Source organism: Mytilus edulis, chromosome 8 (genome assembly GCF_963676685.1).
Source record: "Mytilus edulis chromosome 8, xbMytEdul2.2, whole genome shotgun sequence".
In the NCBI taxonomy this organism is placed as follows: domain Eukaryota; kingdom Metazoa; phylum Mollusca; class Bivalvia; order Mytilida; family Mytilidae; genus Mytilus; species Mytilus edulis.
This window is the reverse complement of record NC_092351.1, coordinates 67,204,518-67,218,245: the sequence shown is the minus strand read 5'-3', so window position 1 is coordinate 67,218,245 and position 13,728 is coordinate 67,204,518. Positions and strand designations below refer to the sequence as shown.

Genomic DNA, 13,728 nt, shown 5'->3' with positions numbered 1-13,728 from the left:
TTCAAATTTTGCGGTCGTATAAAAAAAATGGAAAGGTCAAAAGTGGTCAGAACCTGTCTATAAGGAGGGCAAAATCTGTGTAGCAATGAAATAATGGTATAAGATTGGAAGATTAAAAAATAATAAATTAACACTCCAAATTATATCACTCAGAACTTTTTTTCCTTCATTTCATGATTTCAGTATTTATAACTGTTTTATCTGAAACAGACTTTTTTGATGTAAACTTTATGTTTTCAGCCTAGATATAAATCAACAGGAATTGGTAACCATATGACACCTGAGGTGAGGGACCATGGATTAATTTTGCTACTGCATACAGGACTGGAAAGGTAGAAAACTGATGTACTGCATATATCATTACACATAATACATTAAAGAAGTCCTTTACGTAGGTAAAACACCATCGGATGGCAAATAGGTAAGGCTCCAACAAAAAGGCTGACTTACTACTGGGCTCACTTTTTGACATACAAATGTATGACTTGAAATATTTATTTTAGAAAATAACCAAACCATCCTGTTACATCTTGATTTTTTTTTATTGTTTACTTTGGAAGCACAAGGACATGATATTTCCTTGCCAGCAATGAATGATGATGTGTATACTTTCATATCTGGCCTTACTGAGGCAAGGTAGACATTTATCAAGGCTCCAATACTACATAACACCTGGGTATAGTTAAGAAATTCAATAGGACTGCATAGAGAGTACATACATGTTAGACAACAGGATGACAGGTTAAAAATGTCACCCCTATTCTGTTATCTTTTTACTATCTGTTTAAAATACATGGAAACATTATTTTGATATTTTGAAAACACCATATCAGCTCAAGTGAGGATACTAAACACAACAGGTTATACTGTAACCTACCAGATAGTGGCACTAACACAACTATTGTTACTGGCACAGTATCACTATTATACTGATTCTAAGATGTTACTTACTTTTTAACTCACAGAAACTTCTTCCCTATAACAGAAAACATGAAATATTTGTTAGAATTATACAATTTTGGAAATCAAAAAGATAATATTAATACTTGGCTAATATTTCTATAAAAAAGATGTTAAAATCCATAAATTTCAAAGATTACAGATTTTTGTTGATGAAGTACTTAGAAGACTTTGGTTCGAAAAGTTACATGATATTGGTAAAAGTCAAAAGAAGGCATTTACAAGACTTGAATAGAAGATTAAATCTGTCTCTTCAATGATCATACATGTAAGAGAGTGAGAGAACATCTTAACAACACTGATACAAAGGATTAATATACAGAATTACAAAATAAACATCGCCAAAATAATTAAGAGAAATTTTGGAAAGTGACTACTTTACTGTATATACTTTGATTATTCCATGTCAAAACCACATCTGCTAACATACAAACTTGATAAACATCATAAGTGATAGCAAAATTTATGAGATATTTTCATTTTTTTTAGGGATGTTTTATCAAGTAAAACATCAGTTTTGATAAAACATCAGTTTACTTGAATTTAATAAAATAAATAAACTTACAATAACAGAATTTGGGAAAGGGAAGTGTTCATCTTTCTGAGGAGTAGATATGGCAGTCAATGGTAGCTCTAAATGTGTCATTTCCTGGAAAATAAACAAGTAAAACATGCAAAAACAAAACCTCTTACAAGTATACATCGGCTATGCATGTACATGAATATCATGAGAATCTACTTTTTTATTTTAAAATCTCACAATAAAAGTATGTTCTCTTAAAGAGTATATACTATACAAATCTACATGCCTCTGATATCAAGTTAACCCCATGCATCAATAATGTTGTCAAAACTTGAAATAAATCTGGCATACAACACATCACTCCACTACATTTCTGAAAAAGTATCTTATTTACACTACAATTGGTTGGGGTTTTTTTTTGGGGGGGGGGGGGGGGGGGGGGGGCTCACTTATATTACATTTGCATGTTTTAATCTTCAATACAGCAAAGTATTTGGCTGGACTAACTTGATCAGTTTGTCCTGTCAGTTTGTTTTGTTTTACCCAATATGAGACAACATTTGAATAACGGAAATAACACTTTATAATTTTGGTGCGTCCAAACTATTTTCCTGGATAAACCATTCATCACAAAAGCTCATAGCCAAATATTTCAAAACCAAGGATATATTAATATAAACTTGAATACAGAAGCTATTGGACTTACAGAAATGAAACTAAAAAGTAAACAACACAAACACACTGAGTTCAAAATGTGGAAATGTGAGAAACAGACAGATTTTTCTTTAAAACCAATTTACTTCCTCAATTCATCAAACAATAAAATTTTCTTCTTTATTTCCAAAATGGAATCAATTCAATGCAAACAGGTGCAGTTGTTTAAATGGTACTTTAAATCCTTAATGAAAATGTGGACCTTAATATGACTTTAATTTCCTAGACCCACCCTTATGTAAATGAAGTCTTGTTCACTTCTTCTTGTTTTTGACCATTTTAGCTACATCATTGGAAATAGCTTCAAAACATAATAGAAGTAGTATAGAAGTACAAATTTATTAGTTTTACCACTTTTTTCATTGACTTGTTAACATAAGCCTTAAGCATGTTTACGATATTTGCGATTGATCTATTTACTATAATGAAAAACATTTTCTCAAAGTCAAGTCATAAACAATTAATCATTCATTTAGTCAATAATAATAATATTGCATACAAAAGATGTAAACAAAATCCTATGCATGCTTCTAGAATTAAGCTACTAAAGCGATCAATACTGCGTCAGACTTGAATGAAATGATTACAGGATTAACACTTGCGAGACAGTAGGCGACAAGCCAAAGTAATCAATTTTTTTTAGCTTGAGTCGTTGATGTGTCATAAATGAGTAAAATCAGGGTTCCTATTCCCCTTGTATCATTATGGAAATCCCATTTTACCCTTTATATGCATATTATTGTTCATTTGATAAAAAGGTTTAACAATATATGCACCATTACATGTATTGTTGTTAAAGTGATTAATTGAGTTGACATATAAGATATTTATGCTCATCAATTATTTAAAGAAAGTGCTCTTTTTCTTAAGTTTCTTCATATCAATTTCTTAAGAAGACCTCTGATGTACATCAGGTGAAAAGTAAGGATAACACTTATGTTTATACAGTTCACTTGATAACGTATACCTGAATTGTTATATAATATCAAATACATTATTGTAGTATACTTGTGAACAGATACATTCTCTGCTTATTTTGTTCACGACTTTTCTAGTCTCTTAATAACTTTTAATCAGCGCTTGCCTTATGGCATGTATGGTGTGGGTGCTTATTCATCATTAGAGATAATTTGAGTTATAATGTAATACATCTTGATATCTATTCTTAGTTCAACTAGGTTGTTGGATGGCTGTAGGTTGACATTTTTCCTATACCTAAATTTTTCAAATCATTAATGACTATTTTTCACTAGATTTTGATGTATATTTTTTCTGATAACTGTAAACCAATTCAATGGTTTTATGATTTAAAAGTTTCTCCTTAACTACTGATAGATAGTACAATGTTTTTCCTGTCTTATCAACTGTCCACCTGTCCAATCCACTCAACATTCCTATATTACATCAGGATAAAACAAAGTACTAATTTCAAGTCAAATCTTAACCAAAACACCAAAATTGTGAGGCCATCAGATTTTGGGACCATCTATACATATAAATAGGCTCTCGCGTTATACTAATATGTTTTTAAAAGCACACCAAATTGCTTGTAATGGTATTGAAGGGAAATATCCTACCAACAGTCTTCACAATTAACTTTTAAATTTAGAACTGCAAGCTGAACTTTTATAAAATTTCGGTTTAAAAATATTGGCCTGTGGAGATGACTTTTACAGGCTGACAGAAGTTTTACAAGGGTGCGCTGGTGGGCCTTGTGTTTGAGTTTGAAGACTGTATCAACAAAGTGACAGGTAGATTTCAGCATTCTTTTTTCCCCAAGTAAATGCCTGCCATCCAAACCTATATATTCTAATGGTACCAAATTGTGTAATAGTAATAATGGAGACAACTTCTTTTATGCTGAACAATTGTTTACTCTTTTATAATGAACAACAATCAGGGCAATTTTCATTTCGTTCATTTCAACCTAAAATCGTACTGTAAGCCACTATAATGTAGCCTTGAAATATTTAGGATACATAGATATTTCTTTCTCCATGTCACAACACATGCTTAAGTTCAAATATAGAACATGTACAAAAATAAAATACTAACAACTACATCAATTGTATTTCACAGAAGAGCAAACATCATTTATTACTACGTCAGTGAATGATTCAATTACTTTTTTTTCTCTTTTGATTAATTACATATTTTGTAAATTAAGTTACTATTATGCAAGACTTCCAATACATATTATCTGTAGATTTTTGAATAAAAAGGAATCAATTAGTGAGTAATGTACCTAAATATAAATATTTCCTATCAAATATGCATTTAAAATGTCTAAATATAAATGTCTTTGAACTAAACTGACAGATTATAGACAGAACTGTTCAACATTAAAACCGTAGATAAAAACCTTCTAAAATTGTTGCTAGTAACTTGCTACCAATGTGCATTAGAGGACTTCAAAGTAAAATTTCTGAACTGTGTTGTTATCTACTAGTAAATACTTTTATATCGATACAACTCTTACCTTAAAAATATCATCAACACTTTGTGTTTCTTTATGAACTTCATTCTGAAAAGAAAAAAAAACATAATTTGCTATTGAATTAATGAAACTGCACGAAACTTTTAAAAAAAAAGACGCAAATAATAATATCAAAAATTGATATCTGTAAGTTTTCAATACACAGATTTGTATTTAAACTTTCTTGGCAGCCTTAAGCTATATGTGCTATGTTCAATAATCAATCAAAATATGTCAAAACAAACAACTTCAAAAACCATCTTCAAAATTTACCCCTATTACAGTTAGTAATAAAAAGGACCATCTATTATGACCATTAGATGAATGCATATAAATCAATTTTAGCAAAAAAAACAGGTAAATACTAGTATTGACCAGGCCAGAGAATAGATACGTACTAGTCAGATGAAATTTAGTGCAAAAAGTTGCCGTATGACGAGTTAAATACAACAAGCCTATATAGCTAGCATCAGTAAAGGCAGAAAGCTTTGCATGATGTCAATATTGCTATATCTGTAAAACAATCACACTGCCAAATAAGGAATGTAGATTATGTGTATGTAATCCAGATTCACAGACCAAATGACCTTTTAACCTCACACTATGATTTTGTTTATTCGCATAAATCAATTATATTATTAATGGTAACAACAACATACAAGTAAATATTATTTTGAAATAATTTAATTATCTGCACTACTTGGAGATCCCCATGAACATTTGACATAAACTTTTCCATGTCCCCATGATCCCTCTCCCTGGGAGAATTCCCAAAGTCTTTTTTCCCCTGGTTGGCCTTGAAGCAAATCTTCTGGTCTCAACTATTATTTCTGTAGCCAAAATTCCAATTTTTATTTGTCCTCAATTTGGTGACAAAACCTACTTAGGCTAACCATTTTTTTAGAACTCTGCAGTCCCCCTTGGAACATTTACTTACTAGTACTAAAGACTGGATTGTTTATTAATTTATAACAGTGTAAATTAAAGTTACCAGTAGTTATATGTAGTTATATTAAATTTACAATTTAACTTTCTGACATATTCTTGGATATTTATTAATTAATCTATGTTGTTTTTCTTCATGACAGACAGTAGTGCAGTTATTTATAAAATTTATGATTCAATTTTCAGATATACTGTGGTATAATTGTCAATCCAGGATTTCACCACTATGTGACATGAGTACACAAAGAACATTTTTACCTGTGTTTTACCTGGGCCAGGTGAAGGTTATAATCAGATTATTCAATTTAATCCACTCTGATAACTGGGATGGGAATGTCAATATTTTGAGATCATAGATGTAACAATCTATAAGATATATTTACAGAGTAGTAGCTATAAATAAATCAGAGTTTGATGTACAGACAACAATTTCTATACACAATATTCTATTTAAGAACTCTATTTCAGGCTATATAAGTATCTTATGTCGGTTTATTTCTAAATTAATTGTCAATTTCTGAACATTGGATAACAGGCTGCTCATTAAACTGTTGAAGGCCATATAATAATAAACATGGATAGTTGTGTCATGTCACAGCATTGATAGATTGATTATTGTTTTATGCTGCATCAGCAAAAAACATGGCTATAATGCAACATCATCTTTTTATTACATAATTTCATTTTATATATTAATAAAGAATTTGAGAATACCAGTAGTACCAACAAAATAGGAAAACATATTACACGATGATTGCCACTTACAAGTCTATAGCTACAGTAAAACTTGAATAAATTAAATTATATATCGCTGGAACCACAACTACGGTAATTTAGTACATGTAATTTTTCTGAACTACTCATTAGGTACATGTACATGACTTTAATCACAGGTAAAATCTAACAACTTTCAAACTGTTTAATAAGTTTAAAGTGAGCCTCTGTTCACGTAAACATATTTCAAAGTAGTAATTCATAGTAGTATGTTACAACTGTTGGTAGTCAGGTAGCACTAACTACTCAGAAATTTATACTGTATCAACTGGCTTACAAAAAGAATTCATAAAACAACTGGTCTTGATATTTTAGAGGCCATTAGAGCTTATCATATAGTATGACATTTGGTGACAGCTGATCTATATTATGAACAACTTGTGTATATTATGTAATTGGGTTGCTGTCTTACTGACATACAGTGTGAGTTACAACACATCATTTATCAATGTATTTACACTGTACAAATGTAGGCAAAAGATGAGGTTATGAAAGAACAGTCCTACAAGTTTAAAACTTACATAAGCCTATAGGCACCCAGTGACCCACAGTCCCATAAATTTGGAATACTTGAGGTTTTTTTTACAAAATTATCAGGATCACTACAGCATACTGAAATCTGCACATTTGTAGGCTATGTTGTATGGTGCTTCCAAGATATAAACATGAGGTCAGAAGGAGTGACATCGGTTAACATTTCCCCAGATCTCAGATCTCACCTTTTTTACACCCTTTATCCAGAATACCAACTGTTTTACCCCTTATATATATACATATAGCTTTATCCCATATTCTAACTTTCATCACTAAAAAATCACCAAAAGAGTGTCATGCCTCTATATTGTATATGGCATGGATAGGCACGGAGACTAAAATAAAAGCATTGAATTTCATAGCATGTAAGTAAGGAAAGGTTATACCGTTTTTATAAATACAAGTATATAATTCCGCGTTATCAATTGCAGATGTGTAACCAATTTACTTCTAATCATATCAATCAGGAAATTGATCAAGGACTATAGTACTATTCCCAGGATCTCTTATCAGTAAATAACATGTCTGTTTACCTTGTACCTGTAGAACTGTTTATACACGTATGTACTGATACTTGATGAATGATCAGTCAAACTAAGTAACAACTGTACAGTATTTTGGATAACTGTTTATGTACATGTAATTCAGTAGAGCATATCAAGTAGATTTTTTTTAATATCAGGAATTGATAAATATCAATGAGATAGCAATATACATGATATAGCAATAACAGTTTACCAAAATTCACTTTCAGAGCTCAACAAGTATGTGTCCTTCAAAAATGGACAACAGCCTACACTTGCATGAGATGCTCTGAGTCTAAACAACACTGATGGGAATATATACCAGAACATGTGAATCAATTAATCATAATAATCTGACAGCATGTTCCAATTTAATTTTCTATTATAATCTGTTTTTAATTAAAATGCAAATACATTATGTAATGTAAAAATTTAGCAACACATTTTCCTTATGTAATTCTTGTGCATGATATAGATGTATAACTACTCAAACATACATTTTGGCATACAAAAGCTTAAACATCATAAGAGTGTGCAAATGAAAGTATATCAATTTTAACAATTTTTTAAATAATATGTGATTTCAAAGTATTTTATATACAGTGATGAAATTCTCTTACCTGTCCACTAGGAATGGTCAGTTTCTCAAGATTCTTCCTCGGTGGTCTGTTAACTCCATTAGGTGGTGTAAACTGTTTTGTACTGTTGCCCAGAGGTTTGGGCTTTTCATTTGATGGTTTGGGACTTGGCGTTGACTTGTTTGATGTAGCTTCGTGGTCAGATGATGAACTGTGAGGAGATTTGGGTTGACTAGATTTTGTCACTTTCTTAGCTTTAGGAAGAACAGGTATTTCTTTTTTGATCTGCATATTTTCACTTTTTGGCTGTTGATTTTGGGTAGGCTCTTGGTGAGACAAAGACTTGGAAGTTGAGTGATCAGCATTTTGGACAGGTAATGGTTGTTTTAAATTTTGGCTATTCTTTGATGGTTCTTGGGGTTTTGAGGGGGGTTTCTTTTTAAAATTTTGTATGGGATGATTTGGTCGAATACCATTTCTACCATCATTTGCTGGTTTGTTGTAAAAAAAGTCATCCTCGCCAAATGACCTACTGGGAAGAGGAGTCTGAGGTTGACTTATTACTCCTAATAAATCAGTATCCCTAGATAGTGAATTTACAATAGCAGAATGAGGCCCTAACAACTGTTCTATTCTGTCATCTTTCTCTGTTGTCTGAAATAAATAATTATTCAAATCATAACTAATAAATAATAATTCAGATCATAACTACATTTGTAATTGATAGAATAAGTCCATAAAAATGTGATCAGATCACTCAGATGTGAAAAAAATCCATATAAAGAATCTATGTCATACATGTTTGATTAAAATCAAATTGGAGTTTAACAAGGCTATACATATTGATACAACCTTTACTTTCACTAAAGTACATAATACAAGTACATGTATTACAAAGAATTCATGTAAAAAATACTTGAAAATATTCTTTCTTAGATTTATGATCCTCCTCTGAATTTTCCTCCCGAGCAAGGACTGAGTTCTTAAAGTGTTTAGGTTCGAAAGTAAGATCCGACTGCAAGCTAAACCTGGGCTTCCTACAATTTGTTTACAATTTTCATGCTTAGCGAAAAATCTATATTGTATACATTAATACTTATACATATAATGAAGTGAAAATTTGTAAAAATGAATATAAATGATATTCAGATACTGTAGTAACTGCCAGTAATCTTTATGGATGAATTTTACAGTGAATGTGTTTTTGTGCTTGCTGGGACTGTCTTTTTAATCTTGTACAAAGTAAAAACAATTACAGAGCTGTCAGTGGATTGTAAGTAGCATCCAGGCAGGTGACAACTAGACTATATGTACAGTGATCAGTATACTTTGGTATATTGTCTCTCCTGCTGGTGTGACAATCCCAATTAGGATAAAAAGCTTTAAGATGAAAATAGAGAGCAAATGACTCATCCAAAATAAGATGCAAGAATCCTCTGGATTTTGCCAGATCATATTAAGCATGGAAATAGATGAAAAACAATATCTTGAACACTGCGACAATCAATTTTGTGAAGTACTGTTACATAAATAACGTTTATTGATTTACTAGTGTTAAGTCTATTAGATAGGAATAAAACCATCAATGCTTACAACCATATATAACAGAAACATTACAGTTTTATGAACATTTCACTCTGCCCAGGGGCTTTCTTCAACCTGTTACTATAGATTCTGTGTATATATATTGTTGTACATGTACATTTACTTATATCGAACATAAGTACATTTTACCTGAGTAATTTTATAATATATAGATGAATAAAAATACATAATTTTAGTTTTTTAGAATTCATTCTTATCTTAATAAAATGAGGAAGAGGTTGATAGGAGATGGAGAGAATTAGAAGAGGCATGAGGAGATATTATTAAGTGCTAATAACAACATGTTCCAAATCTGGCAGTCTATTATCATACTTTATAACCTACATGTATGTTCATTGACTGACAATGAAAATACCTGAATCAAACCAAACATTTGAGAATGCTGGTGCCCTCACATTGTTTATACTGTTACAAACTGAAAGTAAGATTATTGTCCTTGACCTAGTACAAAATATTATTCATTCCAGTTTGTACTGGTTTATATCACTTCTGTATACACTTGCACAAGGTTGAAGACAATTACTAAAGCAATCAAAAGAAGTATAAATATCATCTATAAATACAACTGGAATCAGTCTTCATGAACGTGATTAAAAGATGCTGAAAGGGGTATATTGATTTAATAGTGTTTATATGAATGGTTTGGTCTTGTGTCCATATCCCCTAATAAATTGACCTCAAAATAACTTCCAGTAAACATTAAATTTGTTGTTCAAAAATGTACATGAAAACATTGTGATAATTTGATCTGACAGTTTTCTCCTGCTCGACTGCTAACAAAAAGCTGTTTTGGCAAGTAATGTTGGTAACTCTAAAGAACTTTGTACAGGGTTCTCACAAAGGATTTTTGAAGGCAAGTCCAGGATCTGTCACTCATCATTTTTGGTCATAGTGAGTCCAACATTATGAAGATATTTTATTGCAATATAAAATAGAGCAATAAAATGAAATTAAGATCAGAGTACTTGTAAACTTTTGCTATAAAATGATGATATAAGTATTCAGTTTATACAAAATATTTCAATCTTGATGCATCTTTGGACCCACCAGTTTTAATAATGGTGAGTCCACAGATTTTCAAGAGTCCCGGACTCATGGACTTGTCTTAGCATGCTTAGTGAGAACCCTGTTGTAGCACTGATATGCAAAAATTCCAATTCTATATGATAATTACATTTGCCAACCTAGAGAGTTGCAAAATATTCAAATGCAGACCTTACTGCTCAGTGCATTTACACCTGACCTACATTTTTTATTGTTTTTATTTGCAATCACTATTGTTTTCTACAAACTATTTTCTTCATTTGTTCAAGGGTTTATGCTACTTATATTTATAAATATGTGTTCATTGTCCAAAATTATAAATTTATTTGTATGAGCTGAGAGCTTTGAAAGAAGATATGAAATTTATCCTATGTAGGGCTTAGGTTGAAGACTGTTAAGAAACAAGATGAAAACAAAATGCAAGAATAAGCAGATCTTTTCACCTGTTTTGTAGCGAATACAAATAAAATTTACATCAGCACTTTTAAGGTTAAGTTGTTTAAATACAAATCGTTGTCTCTGATTTTTCATATTCAACATAGTTTAAACACAAACAGTGAAGAGAAGCTAAAACTGCAATATTCATATTCAAATTGGAAGTGATGAGAACTTGCAGGTGACTTTAAAGCAAAATTTATTAGTGTACATGTTATAAATGTTCAATACTGAATATTTGCCTAATTGCAGGACAAAGTTTTTTACAGTGCATAATTTGCACAGAACAGTTATAAAGGGGACAGGATACATTTCCAAAGTAGTCAAAGCTTGAATGGTTGGTGTATGTCATTGTACCAATTCAGACTGTTGTTATTCAATTTTTTTATTATGAAGTTTTAGTTACTGTTTATTCCTAGGCACATGTACATTGTACCAGTCATTCTATATACAGTGTTCTCCCCAGAAATTTTGGATAGCATCACATTTTGCGTAAAAAAAAAAATAACTGTATTTTTTTAATGTCATTTGTCGCGTCGCGTTGCTGCTATATTTCCTTTATATGTTTTAGTTTATATTGTTCAATTCATAACTGAGAATACAATTCAACTATAACAACAAAAACAGTTGTTTCAGTTTATGTTTTCTTTATTCATTTATAGTTACAGAATTATTTTTTTCCTCTTGTGCCAAATAAAAATAAATATGTGCTTTCAGTTACCCAACAATAAGTCAAATGAATTAATGGTTCATTATAGTGCAACTTGTATACAAAACTAAATATCTAGTAAACAAAATTAACTATTTTTTTTATATCATATTAAGTAAAGATAAAGAGGCAAAAGTAGCAAAAAAAAATATCAATTTAAAAACTTTTTTTTTTATCATGTTTATGAAATTCATTGTTTCATGGCACTGAATGAATTAGTCCCTGTTGTTTCTTATCTTTCCATCAAAATGATACGTATTTTCAACAAAGTTATCTAACAAATAGTCTATTAATGCGTAGATTTCTCTATTGGTATATTTTTGTCTACCGTCCGTCTGTTGTCATTATCGTGAAAATGCAGATTTTTTTCATATCTGGTCTGGTATCGATCCGTAGTTTACACAAAAATGTACAATGGCGGCCGTAGAAACATTTACGAAAATGAGTCCGAGAATAAACATTGTTTAACAAGAGATTGTGAATGAATAAGACGCTTTTAATGCATTAAATGAATTAAACATAAACTTAAGCCAATTATGATCACTTTTTAAAGAAGTATAAAATTGATTTTAGCTCAAAACCAAAATTCTCGCTCTCGGATTACCGGAAGAGAAAGAAAGTATTTTTTGGAGAGTTGTACAAATAAACGACCTTTTAAAAAAAAAAATTGTTTTAATCTTCAAAATTTCGTAATACAAAACATAGATTTCGAATTGTTTTTGTGATTGCATTTTTCCATGTCGAATTTGGTGCAGATTGCAGACACGTGGTTTAGTCATGTCACTAGTGTCAGCTTGGGATATTCGCATCCAAACAGAGTCAGTTATCACCCTGAGGGCAATTAAAACCTGGCTATTTAATCTCTTAATTGCCTTTAGTGTCCGACTTGAAGGGATTACAATTAAAGGTGATATAATTTTTATGATCATAATCGATAATAGATGAAAGTTCAAAATTGAGGACAGGTAAAATAGCATCTTCAAAATAATTATAGCGTCGCGGGAATTATTATAGCATCATGGTGAAAAAATATAGCGTCGCGGTACCGCGACGCTAAAACAGCCTGGGGAGAACACTGTATATAATATGGACACGGAACACTTAAGCTTCATGTGGTATATATCAAAAAGTTCTGCAAAATACTCTTTGATTTGCATAGAAAAAAAATAATTCTGATTCTAATCTATCTCGTCATCAGATCTAGTTCTTAGTCCAGCTCTCTTAAACATCAGAGTTAGGACTCCTTTGGGTGGGATAATATGATGTTCTGCGATACAAACAAATTTGACCAACTTACTCTTCTAAGTTGAGGAAATCCCACATTTCTTGGCTGATTCTGTTTCTCTTGATTCTTTTTTATCAGTTTAGCTCTTTCCTGCTGAGCCTTTTCCCTTTGTCTCATTAAATGATCTGCTGGGCTGTAAAAATTAAAACACATCAATTATAAGACAAATTTTGCATCATGTGAAAGCTATGTTTTAGTACAACTAATTGTTTTGCATGTTATTGTAGTTAAAAGAGTTCGCAAAATCTTTTTTCCCCTGGTGGTCCTTGAAGAAAATCTGCTGGTCCTCACTATTAATTTCTATTGAAAAATACTAAAATTGTGTCAGTCCTATGCAAAATTTTGGTGGTGAAATCCTGAGGACTGACACTTTTCGCTAACTCCGAGTTAAAACAATGTTGTACTGATGATTCATTTATTTGATGAGTGAATTTTCATGGATTCCATCTTCACAATAAACTGAGTGAGTGTGTGACAGGATTGAGTACAAAAAATGTATTTTCATGGATATTTGATTTCATGATTTTGCATAAGTTTGTGTATAAGCATACAGTAAGTTTGATATTAAATAAACATTAAAATATGTGTTTAAACTATAAATGTATACATAGGAAGGTTAGTA

General features: G+C 31.0%; 1 protein-coding gene across 1 annotated transcript in view; it reads right to left on the bottom strand.

The window, feature by feature from the left end:
- Nucleotides 1-13,728, bottom strand: part of LOC139486832 (AF4/FMR2 family member 1-like) — a 68,763-nt gene that overhangs the window by 52,726 nt on the left and 2,309 nt on the right. Inside the window, exons 2-6 of the mRNA XM_071271837.1 lie at nucleotides 13,119-13,239; nucleotides 8,071-8,682; nucleotides 4,677-4,721; nucleotides 1,526-1,609; nucleotides 952-976 (exon numbers count right to left, since the gene is read on the bottom strand). Of these exons, the coding sequence (XP_071127938.1) occupies nucleotides 952-976; nucleotides 1,526-1,609; nucleotides 4,677-4,721; nucleotides 8,071-8,682; nucleotides 13,119-13,239 (887 nt within the window). The remainder of the gene's footprint in view (nucleotides 1-951; nucleotides 977-1,525; nucleotides 1,610-4,676; nucleotides 4,722-8,070; nucleotides 8,683-13,118; nucleotides 13,240-13,728) is intronic.